The sequence below is a fragment of the Musca vetustissima genome, unplaced genomic scaffold, assembly GCF_032173495.1.
Source record: "Musca vetustissima isolate MV318-11 ecotype Yass unplaced genomic scaffold, APGP_CSIRO_Mvet_v1 utg29545, whole genome shotgun sequence".
NCBI lineage: Eukaryota > Metazoa > Arthropoda > Insecta > Diptera > Muscidae > Musca > Musca vetustissima.
In genome coordinates, this window is record NW_026884205.1 from 85,504 (window position 1) to 102,722 (window position 17,219).

The 17,219-nt window shown below is 34.8% G+C and overlaps 2 protein-coding genes across 2 annotated transcripts; one reads left to right on the top strand and one right to left on the bottom strand.

Moving 5' to 3' along the window:
* Nucleotides 1–694: 694 nt before the first annotated feature.
* On the top strand, nt 695–7,957 carry LOC133331206 (pituitary homeobox 3-like). Its single transcript, XM_061539608.1, has 3 exons — nt 695–992; nt 6,908–7,056; nt 7,199–7,957. Exons 1-3 carry the CDS (start codon nt 695–697, stop codon nt 7,955–7,957), a joined length of 1,206 nt encoding a protein of 401 aa, XP_061395592.1.
* A 2,910-nt stretch (nt 7,958–10,867) lies between these two features.
* On the bottom strand, nt 10,868–16,755 carry LOC133331205 (alpha-1,3-mannosyl-glycoprotein 2-beta-N-acetylglucosaminyltransferase-like). The gene is made up of 7 exons (XM_061539607.1): nt 16,129–16,755; nt 14,573–14,802; nt 13,441–13,590; nt 13,259–13,363; nt 11,569–11,659; nt 11,331–11,501; nt 10,868–11,028 (listed from the first exon to the last, which is right to left on the bottom strand). Exons 1-7 carry the CDS (start codon nt 16,753–16,755, stop codon nt 10,915–10,917), a joined length of 1,488 nt encoding a protein of 495 aa, XP_061395591.1. The 3' UTR covers nt 10,868–10,914.
* Between the last annotated feature and the right edge of the window lie 464 nt (nt 16,756–17,219).

A 17,219-nucleotide genomic window follows, 5' to 3' on the forward strand; every position in this document is an offset into this window, starting at 1 on the left:
AACAAGGCAGCCATTATTTTTGTTGTCCCTTTCTGAACATTTTTTTTACGAATTGCCCAATTGTTTTTTTTTTATCTTTTTTAGAAAATGCGACTCATTATGGGGGAAAATGATGTCGTTCATTTGCCTTTAAATGATTCTTAATAGAGGCATCAACTTCCAATTTGAAAAAAAAAATATTAACAACAACAACCACAAATGAGAGATTTCAATATTGAGATGAATGTGAGCAATCAAAAGACCCCAAAGAAACGCCTTCTTCTTCTTAGTGGCAATCTCAAGTGGTTGTTTGTTGATTCCGAATAAGTAGGGAGGATTATATGGGTGGTACTTAATTCACACATGTTACACAAAATAACCACAACAGACATCTCATTAATTCGTTTCTATTGGAGCTAGAAGAGATTGTTGATATCGCTCTCCCTTTCTCTCTCATTTTCCATTATAGACTTCTAAATATAAATCTGAACATTATTGGTTGAAACAAAAATTCAAATTTGTTCATTTCGTAGCAAATTGAGGATCAAATCCATATGGTGTCTGCCGCCTGTGCACAGCGACAACTTGCCATCGTCCACGGATGATCCACATTCAGTTTGACAAGCGATTCGAAAGTGTAAACACACCAAAATAACGGAATATCATTTTTTTTTTCAAAATATTCGGGAGAAAATTCGTAGTGTTGTGAAAAAAAATGGAAACTCCCGCCGCTGCTGTTCAACGTTATCGCAATAGTTTCTCTATTGAAAATATTCTCTCAAAACCAGTGACAAATTCAAATATTCTCGATACGAATGTTGATGTTGATGATCATGTGAAATTAAAATATAATTTAAATGATAGAATCGCCCAAATGAATGCTGATAAAATTAATCATAATTCGATGCTGAATAGTCCACAAAGTGAATTGAGATCTTCGAGTCCAGAATCAAGTTTTAATGAGGATAATTTGGATGATGCAAAAAGTGATATCACATCAGAGGACGATCATGGTAAGTTGGGTGTTTTGTAAGGCATAATAATCAGGTGCAACATTCGTCATAGAAGATTAAGAAATTTGGCAAAAAAAACTAGATATGGTATCATATATTTGAGGATACGCCATCTGTGAGCTAAAGTTGTCTTGGTTTATGCGACAGTACTATTAGGTTTCGATTTTCAAGTCGCGGCGGAAGCAACAACTAACTTTTTGACTAGTGATAATACAACGAAATTTTCGTCTAAAATTGAGTACCACATAAATGAAAATGCCCCAATAAGATACAGTTTAAACTGTTAATTATACCCTCAGCCTTATGTCTAATTATGGTATACACAATTTGCTTCATCGAAATATTGGTTTTAAGCCCAAAGTCCTCTAGGGACAAATTCGTTTCAGACAATTTGGATTCATCCAGGCTTTGGACCTGGTAAAATTTCTTTCAAACTTAAATCAACATCAAAGATGGCGACTAATTGGTCCAGTCCTTCTAGTACATCTCGCACAGAGTGGTCAACATTTTGTTGAAAATTCATTTTATAATATCATGCCATCGTACTATCCGATTTAAAACAAACCCGTATAATATTTGACTAATTTTAAAAATGGGTAATACTCATATGTGGAGATGGGCAGTGGGTAAATACCCAAAGGGTAAATAACCGGTAAATTGGGTAAATACCCATTTGTGGGTATTTATTTGGGTATTTACTATATTGAATCGGTAATACAACATCTTACACCCTATTTCCGGGTTTCTGTTATCAAATCGATTTAGAATGGATAATTTTACGATACTTTAAAGACGTGGGTAAATACTTGGGTAAATATCCGAGTTTTTACCCAAAAATTGAGTATAAACTCATTAACTTCCGAACCACTTGATATAGGCGGCCAAATTTTTGCATACATGTTTTTAATGTCAAAGCAAATATAGAAATCCAAAATAGGGCCCCTGGGTCCAAGTTTTGATATAGCCCCCATATAACCGCATCTCCCTATTTAAGGTATTTTTTTGTCTATTACACACATTTTACAACCAAATTGGCTGTAATTTGGCACAGAGTGCCGCAAATGGGTATTTACCCGGTAAATACCATCTCTACTCATATGAAGCGGTGAGAACATTAACATTTTTACCAATTTTTCACATTGAAATATTTTTATCACAGCTAGTTCAAGTCCAAAATGGGATCCATCAATTCGCTCCTTTTGGTACCTCCCCAAATAAGGATCAAAATGTAAATAATATGTTCATCAAATGGGAAGGTGGGATCCATAGATCTCCTCCTTCTTGTACCCTTCCCGAAAAGGGAGAAATCTATAAATTAAACTAGGGTAGAATGATACTGTGGTGTCTAAATGGTCAATTGAGGTCTATATACCGAAAGTTTCACCATATGAATTGACAATATGCACTTCATGTGGCAAGGTGACTACACGATCAGATGGGCTTCAGGAAACTCAATGAAATATGGAAACACGTACATATATCTTTTTCGGTCTGAACTTTTTACAGCATCTATCTGAGGATAATGAAACGTATGTCCCATGAAATTTCTAATCCCACTTCAAATGTGGCGAAAATTTTGCGAAAAAAATGAGAGGGATAATTTTATAGGGAAAATACTAAAATATTAAATTTATATCGAAAAATTGTAATGACGTGTATACTTAAAATTGGACTAATGTTGAGACTGATTTGTATAAAGTTTGGTAGGGAGATTTTGTACTTAATCAAAAATTAACCTATTAATTAATCCCTATTTTTAAACCCTCTACAATAAGGTGGAATTAGGGATAGGTAGTCAAGCACACTAGTCGACTTCTAGACTCTTCGATTTCTGGTTCTAACCAAAAAGTCGATTAGATTTTCAACTTTTGAAGACGACTTTTTGATCTTTCGATTTTGTCAAACCTGTTCAATATCGATTTTTGACTTTTATGCCATGTTCTGATGGGCATTCGAACAACGTAGTTCGCTCTCAGAATTACGTTCATGAATTAACCCGTTCTCACAACACTATTCTTAATTCATGTCATCAGAGTTTATTTTTTCAAACTTTTTGTTAATAATCTTTCTCTGACTATAGTATGAACCCATATATATTTACTATTAATTCATGTTTTCCAAGTACATACTTCATAATTAAGGGTCGAACAACGAATGAGAGAGCGAACAATGCTCGCCTGTACATGGCATTACTGACAACTGCAAAATCGATTAAAAATTTGATTTTTATACCCTTCACCACAATGTGGCGCAGGGTATTATGTCTTTGTGCATATGTTTGTAACAGGCAAAAGGAAACGAGTTAGACACGTGACTCCTTTCGAGAATATGCAAAGAATCACTTTCAGAGTCAATTTATGCATGTCCGTCCGAGCGTCCGTCTGTCTGTCCATGTTAAATTTAAACAAGGTACAGGTCGCATTTATGATCCCAATTGGATGAAATTTGGCACAGCTGATTTTTTTGGCCCAAGGACGAACTCTATTGAAATTTAGGAACATCGGTTCAGATTTAGATATAGCTTCCATATATATGTTGGTCCAATTTAATGTTAATAGAGCACCAAAGTCCCTTCATTTCTTTCGATTTACACGAAATTTGACATAGCGTACTGAATTAAGTCTAGAATGATGTGTGTTAAGTTTCGTGAACATATAGATATAGCTCCCATGTATCAATTTCAGGTCAATGTTCTTTCGAAAAGACGACGTCTGTTAGAATACATATGTAGACCATACCAAAGTGGAAGGGTATCATATAGCCAGACCAGTCCGACTTGTTGTAAACAGATAAAATAAAGTTCTCGGATGTGTAAGACTTCCTCAATTTGGGCTTCAAGGTAGTAAACAAATATTTACGAAGAGAATCGAAAGTCGATCTACAAAAGTCGACTTTCCGATCTTCTCAAATACCAAAGGTTGACATCGACTTTTAGACTTCTCAATACAAAAATTCGATTAATTGATTAGTCGAATGTCGATTAACTTATCCCTAGGTAGAGTCTATATTCAATTTGCCGTTCCGTTTGCAACACCTTGAAATATTCAGCAGAGACCCCATAAAGAAAATGTACTCTGGATTAGAATAAAATTCAATGTCGATTGTTGCAAATAAGTTTGAGCTCAGAATATTTTTGTTAAAGCTTTGAAATTTTGCACATCCATTACTAATACTCCTAGGGTAGATTTTTTCGATTCGAACTGGGAATAATTTGGCATATGGGATTTTTGGTGAATAAAGAGCTTCTTTCCAGAAATTATTCAATATAGGTTAATGTTATAAAATAACCCCATAAAATTATCCGTTTAATTTTCGATATGTATATTACATTAATATATCTTTGCTTGAATGACATGGCAAACAGTTTGTATACTTTGATCCTCTCTATATTATAAAATTAAAAAATATCTAGCAGTTATTCTTCTCAAAGATAATTTTAAACCCATTAAACCCTACAATTAATTCGATTTGAAAATATCAGATAGACTTTTTTCAAGTTGCACATTTTTTCAAATTAATTCTAAATTCCATACCCAATCTTATTTTAACAAACATCAATTTAAATTGAAATTGACCACAAAAATGTGTTAAATTGAATTTGAACAAAAAAAAAATAGTTTCACTCATTAGGTGACGATAATTAATCACGACTAATTACAGTCATTACCAAATGACCAATGACACGAGCTAGCTAATATTGGCCAAGAAAAAAAAAGATAAAAAACAAAACAAATAAATTACAAACAAATCGCAAAATAAGAAGAAGCTAAGTACGCTAAGTCAAATTAATTTAAAGCAAATTATTCAAAAACAATTTTGTGAGGCCCACAGCAACACTACTAGAACAGAATATTGCGACATTCAATGCGTACAATGGCAATTGTCGCCATTTCGTTGTGTAAAACAAGAGAATCATAAAAACCGATCCCATTATCACCTTCGCTCGTCACTCGACGAAACAGAAAATAAGAAGAGGAAATCATTCGCATCTTGTTTGCCTGAGTGGCTGCCTGTCATTCATTGGTTGAGTTGGCTGATGGCGCAAATTTGTATAATTAACAAAAGCCAATTGGCCATTTAGTAATGTGAACATACACACTAACACATTTGAACAATGAAATGAGCATGCCAATTGTGAAGATGTATGTGTTCGTGGTATTCGTTCATATGGGTCACTACATCACTGCTAGAAAATATTTAAAAAAAAATATAGTAAGAAAAGTGGTAAAGTCGGGCTGGCCCGACAACATGATACCCTTTACCTCTTTGGAACTTTGAACACATCATTCTAGACTTATTTCAGTACGCTATGCCAAAACTCGTGCAAATCGAAAGGTATATAGGGACTTTGATGCAACATTTACCTAAAATCGGGCGAAACTATATAAGGGAGCTATATCTAAATCTGAACCCATTTTCACGAAACTTAGCACACGACATTCAACACTTAATTCATTACGCTATGCGAAATTTCGTACAAATCGAAATATATATAACGACTTTGGAGAACCATTTACCTAAAATCGGGCGAAATTAAATATGGGAGCTATATTTAAATCCGAACCGATTTTCACGTAACTTTGCATACACCATTCTAGACTTAATTCAGTAGGCCATGCCAAATTTCGTGCAAATAGAAAGATATACAGGGACTTCGGTACACCATTTACATAAAATCCGATGAAAATATATATGGGAGATATATCTAAATTTTCACCAATTTTAATAGGGTTCGTCCTTGGGCAATTTAATAAACTGTACCAAATTTCATTCAAATCAGATTATAAATTCGACCTGTACTTTATTTACGATTTAACATCAACAGACATAATACCCTGTACCACTGTGTGCTGAAGGGTTAAAAACCAGGAAGGAAATATCAAAGTAAGACGTAGCCGACTATATGATGCCCTTCACCACATGTAAATCGGGAAGACTTGGATTTTTTGGTGTAACATTTTTATGAAATCCAGCAAAATTATGTATGGGAACTATATCTAAATCTGAACCGATTTTAACAAAACTTCACATTCATAAAACTGGACATAATTCAGTACGCTGTGCAAAATTTAGTCTAAATCGGACAAATATTGGGAGTTCACATAAAATTGGACGAAACTATATATGGGAGCAATATCTAAACTATATATGGGAGCTATGTCTGCACCGATTTAAACAAAACTTCACAGACGTCAACCTGGACTGAATTCAGTAAGCTGTGCAAAATTTTGTCTCTATTTGGGCAAACCTTTTGAGTTTGGTGCAACATTTACAAAAAATCGAACGATGATATATATGGGAGCTATATCTAAATCAGAATCGATTTCAACAAAACTTCACATACATCAAACTTCAGTACGATGCGCAAAAATGTTGTTGAATCGGACAAATATTGGGAGTTTGATGCACCATTTACATAAAATCGGACGAAAATATATATGGGAGCTATATCAAAATCTGAACCTATTTTCTCCAATTTCATTACAGTTGGTCCTTGGGCCAAATTAGTGAGCTGTGCCAAATTCCATCCAAATCGGATTAAAATTTGTAGTATTTGTACTTTACTTTCTTCAACCGGACTCCAAATACCTTGGGGCCTCTTTTAATTTGGATTTTTGGTACCCCATATGCCGTCGATTTTCGACAATTTCCAATAATCATTACTTTCTTGGCATTGTTTTTTATATTTTTTCACGACATCGTCAATCGATCATTAACATTTTCGAACATTCAAAATTAGATCCTCTGCATAGTTCTTCACATTCATTTACAAATTGTCAATCTGTTGACAGATGCTATCTTTCACGTACATACCTACATACCTACATACATATGAACAGGCTGCCAACAATTTTCAAATTGATGAATTTCTAAAGATTTTCTCATTAAATTTCTGCTTCTTGTTTTCATTAAAGGTTCCAATGATGATCGTAAGAAACGTCCACGTACCGCATTTTCGGCATCCCAAATTAAGGCGTTGGAAACGGAATTTGAGAGAGGCAAATATTTATCGGTTGCCAAGAGAACGGCATTGGCAAAGCAATTGCATTTGACCGAGACACAGGTAATTAAAAATTTAGAAATTTTTTTCTTGGTGAAAAAAGGTATTTCTCCTGAAATAAATCTGATTTTTTGGATAACCTTAGAACTTCACTATTCATAAATCTGAAATACAGTATACTAATAATTTTCTTTATTTTTTTCAGATTAAAATTTGGTTCCAGAATCGTCGCACCAAATGGAAGCGTAAATACACCGCCGATGTTGAGACCCTAGCTTCGCATTATTATGCCCAATTGGGTATTGGTGGCTTAGCGCGTCCCATGGTTGTAGGAGATCGTCTATGGCTATTTAGTCAAACACCCGCTGGACCAGCACCACTACAATCGATCATGCTAAATGGAGGACCAGCTGCCAATGTTGGTCCCCCTTTGACAGCGGCCCAACTAAGAGCCTATCCTGCCTCAAATCTCTTACCACCCGTACCGAATCCCAATGTCATTGAAAGTGCCCGCAATGCCATATTGGCACGTGGTCAACCCTTAAATTACACTCTCAGTCCATATCTGGCACAACGTTCAGCCGCTGGCACTGCTGCCACACCATCGTCACGCTATTTAGAATATGCCGCCGGTACTCCATCAAGTCTATATCCAAATTCCCCTGCCTCATGTAATGATGCCTATCTACAAATGAAATATAATGTTTTGAATACAATTAATACGCCCGAAGCGGATACCACAACACCGACTTCAAATGGTTTGGCCGAATTGGAGCGAGTATTTGGTGATACAAATGCCAATTTCCTAGAACACAAAGCCAATGGAGAGAAGAGTGGTAAAACATCATCAGATTTTGGTTATAATGGTCTGGCACTGACACAACGTGCCGGTAAATCGACGTCGGGCAACGACAGTGATTCCGAATGCAGTGAAATTGATTGTGAACAAATTGATGATGAATGAAAGCAGGATCGGATCGGAATTCTTTATTTTTAATTTAGTGAAAATAAAATGTTTATTTAATTTAAGACTTTGTATAGTTTAGTTATTTTGTAATTTAAATTATTTACATCATGTTATGTGTTTTGTTAAGAAAAAAGAAATAAAAAATTAGTTTTTATTACGAACGGTTAAGGTTTAAAGGTTTGCTTCATTACAACAAACAGCAGTATAAAATTATGAGCATACTTTTAGGCGTTAAAATATAAATGTACATAAAATGAGCTCAACAATGGGTATTCATTAAAATAAATAAGGCCAAAAGTCGGACGGGGCTTCATCACTTTGGCTACATACCCTTCATCACTTTGGCTACATACAAGATTTTGATAATATGTACAACATCCTGTGGATAGAAAAGACTTAGCATCTTTGGAGGACCATTGAAATGGAATCGAAATTAAATGTGTGACCTACATAGATATTTAAAAAAAAATAAAAAAAAAACAAAAAAAAAACATTTCTTTGGTGTTCCATTTGTTTGCCAGTATGGTGATCAATTTACATAAAATCTGACGAAAATATATGTGGGAGCTATATCTAAATCTGAACAGATTCCAACAAAACTTCGGATAAATCAATTAAGACCTAATTCGGTACTCTGTGCAAAATGTTGTCTCAATCGGACAAATATTGGCAGTATGGTGTTCCATTTACATAAAATCGGACGAAACTATATATGGGAGCTATATCTAAATATGAACCGATTTAAAAAAAAATTCACGGACATAAAACTGGACCTAGTTCAGTATGCTGTGCAAAATTTTGTCTCAATCGGACAAATATTGACAGTATGTTGATCCATTTACATAAAATCGGACGAAACTATATGTGGGAGCTATATCTAAATCTGAACCGATTCCAACAAAACTTCGCATACATAAATAAGTACCTAATTCAGAACTCTGTGCAAAAATTTGTCCCAATCGGACCAATATTGGGAGTTTGGTGCACCATTTACATAAAATCGGACTAAACAATATATGGGAGATATATTAAAATCTGAACCGATTTTCTCCTCAACTTGGCTCACAAAACTGCACAGACGAACGGACATGCCTAGCTCGACTCAGAAAGTGTTTCTATGCATAATCTTAAAAGGAACCATCTCGAGTCATTTTGCTTGTTACAAACATATTCACAAAGACATAATACCGTGGTACAGGTTGGTGAAGTATAACAAGAACAAATGAACCCTCCGGACCATAATACGCAACAAAAAGCCCCTTTTTTGTTTTCCGAGCCCAAAGATGAGAAACAAAAATTTACATGAAGGATCGCCCTAAAAACTCAAAAATGGCAAATTTCAGCCACCTCAGTTAGAATATTCAGATAGGTACTTCAAGGTTTAAATTAAAATGAGCCGAGGCAAATATATAGGGGTATGTCAAAACGTGGATCGATATTGAAAATATGAAAAAAAACGTTTGAATGTGGCTTTGAATGGTGGTTTGAATGTGGAAACATGAATTGAAAAATGCTGCTACGATCTTCAGAATACCCAAAACCGGGCGAGACCGTAATATAATAACCATATCAAAACACGAACCTACGTTGAGGAAGTATTTTAACCTCCGAGAACTTGAAGCGGAACATAGACGCCCAGACCGATATTGGAAATTTTCTGCCAGAAGGTCTTTTATATTCTAAGAATCCGAAATTATAGCCACTTCGGTTGGCGGAATCTATATCTGACAATTTTCGGCAGAAACGCCTTGTAAGAAGCGAACATGACAAATTATCAATCGATATATTCGAACATCCTCTGAGGACCTTGAAAATACCATATCTGGAAAGACTATGTCAAGACATAATCCCATGTTCAAAACCCTATTGAGGAACTTTCTCACCCGCTAATAACTGGGAATACAAAAAATACTGTCACTTAAAATACCAAATATGGGAAGGAGCTATAATATGGGTGCTAGAACAAAACCATGACCGAAGGCCTTTTTTCAATAAAGGATCATAAATTCTTCTTTCCTAGAAAACCGGGAGGCCTTCTTCCCATAGGAGCCCCGAAGATATTCCTCCAAAATAAAACCAAAAGTTCTTCATTCTTAGAAGACATTTTCCATAGAAGACCAAAAGGCTTTTTCCCATAGAAGACCCGAAGAGCGAATGGTCCTCTTCCATAGAAGACCAGGATGTCTTCTAACATAAAAGGTTTTTTTCCTTAGAAGTCCAGAAGGAATTTTTTCCATAGAAATCTAGAAATCATTTTTTATGTAGCGAACACAAAATGAATTATTAAAAAATACTTTTTTTATTATATGTATAACTTTGTTTTATTTTCATTTAGTTTACTCTCTTTCTATATATATTTATTTTTTTATATATTATATATAATTTCTTAACAGTTTTACAGCTACAACATTGAGATTCATTAATTAAATATTAATATAAACTGTATAAAGTAGTAGTCAGAGGATTTTTTTATAATATATATATATTTTTTTTTTTTTGACAAGAGGTGGTGGTCGGTTATTTTCTTGATATATATATTATAAATGTTATAATAAAGGAAACTCAATATCGTAAATAGGAAAAACTAAAGAACTTAAAATGCATAAAACAAAACAATAACTATTTATAATAAACAATAAATACAAATTTAAAAACTATAATGTGGAAATTTTACAGTGTCATTATTATTAATTATATTAAAAAAAAAAAAAAAAAACAATAAAACAAATGCCTTAAGTAGGTATATTTGGTTGATTGGTTTGTTGTTGTTGTTGATTAATTATTAATTGGTGTTATTAATTTATTTCATTATATAGATTTATCAGTTGCTGTTGTTTGTTATGTTATTTTTTATCTTGCTTTACATTATTAAACCTAAAAAAGGAATCATCATTGTTTCAGATATCATTTCATATGGACTAAGACTATGATAAACTTAAAATAATAAAATTCTGTTAGCTCCAGGATAGATCGTATCCCTTCCAATTGACATTCGGTGCTAAATAGACACGTCGTTTATTGTGTACAAATGAAACAATGCCATGATAGGCTGTTCGTGGTACTCCACTCTGAAAAGAAGAAGAAAATGTAAGAAAATTTAAATTTATAAAATGTAATTGATTGATAAATGAAACGCATTTATGTCTAATGGGATATAAACATAGAATAGAGGTAAGAATAAAAATAGTATATTCAAAAATATAAATCTATAATAATGAACAGCAATATATGTAACATATTAGGAGAATCCTCCTCATACTGTTGGCGATTGTCTCAATGTTACATACTTTCTTATAAAAATTAAAAAAGACTACCTCTTTCTTAAGTATTTTTTATATTATTTTTTTTTTAATTAAAACTAAATACTCACCTTAAAATCATCCATTAAACCTAACATTTTTGTCGTCCGCTTGTATACATCTCGCGAATTATATTGTATACGTACGGGTCCATCTCGTGTTATGAGATTTCGTCTTAATTCATCATAGGTAACTACAGGATACGTGTAGACTTCTTTTAAGAATGTCCGATCATAATTATCCTATAAATGAAATTAAAGGTTATTGAGATTTTGAAATCAATCAAGTGGTATATTAGGTGCGACTCACCTTTAGTAGATAACTTAAATTCATTTTTGTAAATGGAACAAATTCTTCACTTAATTTTATGTAACGTAGATATTTATCAAAGAACAGGCCGCTGTAATGTAAAGATAAAATATACAAATTATTAACACTTTTTTATGATAAGATAAATGTTTTAAATGTGAAAATAATGTAAATGAGTCTCTATACAAAGGTCAGAGGTATGAAGCAACAACGAAGATATCATGTGCTGTTGAAAATTTACTGATAAATTACTATTATTATAACAATTGTTAGTAACAACTGTCCACTCGGAGACTATTGTCCCATGAAATCATTCTTTACACCTGAAAAGAGAACGGGTAGGGAAGAGAGAGCGGAAGAGAAAGGAGAAGATAGTAGGAGAAGGAGAGCTTAGAGATGGTTATTTAAGCCATGTCAGATTTTTGACAAAGCCTAGGATCTGGTTGGGGTCTATTTTAGAGAAGAAGGCTAGACTATGAATTTCATATCTTTCAAACTGTTTATATCTTCTGCCAATCAGCGATGTACATCTACAGACAGACATCTACTCCTCTTCGTCCTTACATAGACGACAGTAATCTTCTCCGCTGGAGTCCCATTTCGAAGTGAGAGATCTAATCCTGCAGTGACCTGTTATGATCCCCACAATGATTTTGATCTCTCTCTTATTATGTGCCAACAGTGAAGAAATTCTTAGGCGAGAGAATTGAGGCCAGACAGCTTTGAGATTCTGCAACCAGATTCTCTCGTCCATCTGTTATCGACTACCACGCCGTAGAACAAACGGATTTTGCCAATGAAATAGCCAATGGGTGGTTGCACTGATCTCTCAATCGGAAGATTGGACGACTGTGAACCCCTTCTATGTCACTATGTCCTGAAAGTTTGTAGTACACCACTTCAAAACCTTGAGGGCCGCCTGACTATCGATTATATAGTCACCGGTCCCGTATTATGAGTTGTATATTTCTAATACCCTACAGTAAACGCCTACACCAGTGCCTTCCTCCATCTTTGACCCTCTGTGAAGAATGACAGCCCTGGCAGAGGTAAAGAGCCACTAGTTCAGGATTCCCTACTAGGAAACTCTACTTTGATGTCATTAAAGTCTCTATGAGAGGGAGGGGATCACAACCTGGCGTTATGTTGAGGATACTAGCGTGACCATAGTTCAGCGATTTCCAGGCATCCGTTTCTCGGAGCCTCAGGGCACATCTGGCCGCCAGGAACTTTATCAGAATGTCCAGTGGTTGGAGATTCAGGATCGCATTCAAGGATGCCTGTGGTGTACTTCTTAGCGTTCCGGTAGTCAGGATCGAAGCCGATCGCTGTACTGAATTTGTCAGCAGTATCTTTTTGTTGATCCCCTGCCACCATCCAATGCATCCATATGTAAGAATGGGGAGAACGACCTCTGGTCTTAGTCCACAGCTTTTTCCTATGGAGTTCTTGCAAGAGTAGAGTGCTAACAGTCCCTTCTTAAAGCGTTCCTCAACATTCCTATTCCACGTTCCAACGGGTCGTGTAAAAACATACACATATTTTCTGCGAGGAACTGGAAGCCCGATATTCGACTAATACGGAACGTTGATTCCCAATTTCTTTGTGGCCCAAACGGATATGAACGTCACATACGGCTAATACAACTCCGTCGATGGACTAAAAGATGACAATTCTTTCTCAAACTTACTTTGATACTCCAACTTTGCCAAATGTTTGTGTCCGCGATATTTCCGGTCGTATGCAAACTCGATTTTTTCTTTGCTCTGGATGTCTGATCCAATCGTCCCAGAAACTAAAATTAAATTAAAAAGAGATAACAAAAATGTAATTTTAAATTAATTTTAACGTTGGAAATAACGGGTTACTTACGATTTAGGCCATTTAACAGACAATTCCTGCCACAATTCTTTTGTCAACATCCAACCCAGACCGGGGAAGAAATCGGTACGATATAACAATTCTGGATGCGAGGTATCAATTAGATTTGCTTTACCATTGTCATTCCATGCGGAAACGCACCTATAAATATAGAAATGCTTGGGTAAGTACAATACGCCAAAATAAATATTCATTTGAATGATATTTTTCAACTTCTTTCGACGAAGTACTCAATGAAAGTATACATTCTGCTCTTTTATAAAAGAAGACACCTTTCTGACATTATATGAAATCTTTCTGCTTTTCTATGAAATGACCCCTTTTGGGCTTCTATGGAGGAAACCCTTCTAACCCTTATTGTACGAAGAAAATGTTTTGATTTTCTATGGAATGAAACGATAACATTGGTTTTCTATGAAGACAGACATTTAATATTCCATGGAAGAAGGTCTTCTGACCTACTATATAAGACGATCTGCTGGTCTTCTATGGAAAAAGGCTCTCAAGTGTATCATTGAAGAAAGCTTCCAGATAACATTTGAATCGGATAAATGAAAATGTTTACAATTTCGACAAATGATATGTTTTTACTGCATTGTTGATATTTGTTTTTATAGCAGTTTTATTGCTTTTACACATTGGTTTGGCCGTGTAAGACTCGGGTCGTAGACTACTCTGTCGTGGAAACGGTTGATATTTATGGTCGGGCTTTTATGATGTGGAAATTTTGCATCTAATCGAACACTTTCTCTGAGAGTTATCTGGCGCACTAGCTAGACAAGCGGTCACTTATGGTCTAACTTAATTTTGAGTAAAACAAAGATTAAATAATTTTTTTTTCCTTTAGGAATGATTTCACGTAGAATGATCCACGTATTCAATTCATATTATAATAAATACGATTTGTGTAGTACAGAATAAGTCTTCTAAACTAAACGTTGGCGTAAATGGTCAAAAAACATACTCTCATTTGCTTTCTTTCCTCAGTATGTTTTGGTGAAGAATTCTCAGTTACGCGTAACTATACATACTCTCAATTTAGTTATACCCATAACTGGTTAACTAAAAGGGCCCTCTACCTTTTAGCTAATCATATATTAATTATAATTTAATTTATATTTACCACAGTGAACTATCTTGCTTGAGTAGATGATGTGTACCCAAGAAGTATTCATAGAAATCTGGCGCTACATTTAAATCATCCTCGACAATTATCACAAATTCATAGCCTTTACTAAATGTGTGATTCAGTGCCCAGCCATAGTGACGTGCAATTTTATAATATCCCTTGAATTTCTTTTCCTTGGGTGGAACAAAGATATCCGATTGATCGGGCTGTTCAATGAGGCTAACCTGAAAAAGGAGAAAATTTTAAAATTTAATATAAATCATTATTAATATGAAATATTCTGAAACAAATAAACAATTACTAATATGAAATATTATGAGGTTTAAATGATGTTTTGGGAATTCTCTAGGAATGCGTAGGTCGTCATCGTTGTGCTAATTATAATATATAAATTTTATGTGGGGAAGTCCATACATTTTACGGAACGGCCACGGATACTTTTGAACATTTTTCATATACCCTTTGTGTCTTGGGGAAGTCCGTAATTCCGTAGATATGACTTCATTCTTGTAAGGAAATTAAATTTTTGTAATCAAAACTTAAAACGTTTTAATATGATGCCCACATTGTATTAGCGAATTTAAAAAATGAGGAAAAATAAAAGGTTGCAAGCGGAATTCCTGAGGCTGATATCTTTGAAAATTTCGGATTTCCACAAGACATAATTTATACCGTTGTAACCAGTATGGCAAACATTTTTAAACGATCCACAATTTTTAATTCCCGGCCACAAATTTTTAATTCAAAATTGCATCAAAACTGCATTTTGACTGTATGCAACAGTTCATAGGAGGAATGTTCAATACCCGACCAATTTCGTCTATTTAAAACCAGTAAGAAAAGTAGTAAAGTCGGACTACATGATACCCAATTTTCACGAAACTTTGTGCACGTCATTTTGCACTTAATTCAGTACGCTATGCCAAATTTCGTGCAAATCGGAAGATATATAGAGACTTTGGTGCACCATTTACATAAAATCGGACGGAAATATATATGGGAGCTATTTCTGAATTCAGTGCGCTATGACAAATCGAGAGACATATTCGGACTTTGGTACACCATTTACATTAAATCGACGAAAATATATATGGGAGCTATATCTAAAACAGAACCGATTTTAAGGAAACTTAATGCACATCATTCTAGAATTAATTCAGTACGCTATGCCACATTTCGTGCAAATTGAAATATATATAAAGGGACTTTGGTACACCATTTATATTAAATCGAACGAACATATATATGGGAGCTATATCTAATTCTGATCCGTTTTTTCCCAATTTCAATAGGGTTCATCCTTGAACCAAATAAGTGTCTGGGGCCAAATTTCATCCACATCGGATTATAATTGCGACCTTTGTTTACAATTTAACATCAATAGACGGACGGACGGACAGGCATAAATCGACTCAGAAAGTGATTCTATGCATATTCTCAAAAGGAACCATGTGTCTATTTCGTTCGTCTTCCAATAAATGCATACCTTCGTAAATTTCAAATTGATCCGATCCCTAAACATGACTTCTTCATCTTACGTCCACACTTACCTCCTTGTCATATGACAAGATGACATTACGCGTTGCCTCATCACCACAATCCTGCGAAACAATTATCGGAAACTGCTCCGCACTGGGACGATATTTTATGAGATTATCCAGACATTTTGAAATGGATACACGATTACAGGCAAATACCAATACCGGTATGACAGGTTGATTATTTGCAAGTCGTGTTATTACGGTCGTAGGCACTTCTGTGCCATGCTGTTGAGGTGCCTGTGTATCATTCGGTGTCTCGAGGACTTCTTGCTGAGCCTGTTGTTCTTCCTGCTGTTGTTGTTCCTGTAACAACTTGTCATTTGATGGTGGCTCCTGTAGACTTAAAATAGTTTGTTGTTGTTGCTGTGGATTATTATTAGCTATATGCGATTCTTCATCAGCTTCCTCGGCAGGTTCATTTAAATATTTCGATTGTAATATACCCAATAAATTGATCATTAACTTATCGGTTTTATGATATTCCTCACGGGCATTTTGTTCCAATTTGTCTATGGTATGTTGTCGTCGATTTTTGAGCAGGGGGAATTCACCATTTGTCTTGGGCATAAAATAGAAAATGACAAATGTCCAGGTGACCAGAAACCCGGCAATCATTAATATTTTACGGGATCGCATTGTGTTCTGGGGGTTTTGGTTTTTTCGGTTTTGCTATTTGGCAAGTTGCAGTTGGGAAAGTGTGGGTGGGGAGTTCGAAAGTACTTTTCTAAATTATTCGAGTAAACTATTTCGAAAATAACAGCATTGCTATCATTAGTGAATTTTTGTTTTGTTGTTATTATAAATTATAGATATTTAGTCCATTCGGCTGTTCTGATTGTTTGCTATAATTATTGTGTTTGCGTGTACCTTTTGCCCACCACTAGCCAACTCACACATTCGACGGCATCTCATTCCACCATTCAACAACTGTTGTCTGTTTGATTACTGATTTGTATTGCTGATAGCAGTTTTCGTTGCTGTTTTTATTTTTAAGTATAAAACTTTTTTATAACCATTCTGTTGTTGCTGTTGGCTTCTTTTGTCAAATGTGTTGTTGTCGTTGTTCAGTCATTATTCGGTGTTCCGGTTCTGCCGCTTCT

What these genes read in the sequence shown, in the direction of transcription:
- LOC133331206 (XM_061539608.1), top strand. Translation starts at nt 695, where the DNA reads ATGGAAACTCCCGCCGCTGCTGTTCAACGTTATCGCAATAGTTTCTCT. An exon ending in CACATCAGAGGACGATCATG is followed by an intron (nt 993 to 6,907) that starts GTAAGTTGGGTG and finishes TTTTCATTAAAG; the next exon opens with GTTCCAATGATGATCGTAAG. An exon ending in TGCATTTGACCGAGACACAG is followed by an intron (nt 7,057 to 7,198) that starts GTAATTAAAAAT and finishes TATTTTTTTCAG; the next exon opens with ATTAAAATTTGGTTCCAGAA.
- LOC133331205 (XM_061539607.1), bottom strand. Translation starts at nt 16,755, where the DNA reads ATGCGATCCCGTAAAATATTAATGATTGCCGGGTTTCTGGTCACCTGG. An exon ending in AAGCAAGATAGTTCACTGTG is followed by an intron (nt 13,591 to 14,572) that starts GTAAATATAAAT and finishes CTATATTTATAG; the next exon opens with GTGCGTTTCCGCATGGAATG. An exon ending in TCTGTTAAATGGCCTAAATC is followed by an intron (nt 13,364 to 13,440) that starts GTAAGTAACCCG and finishes ATTTAATTTTAG; the next exon opens with TTTCTGGGACGATTGGATCA.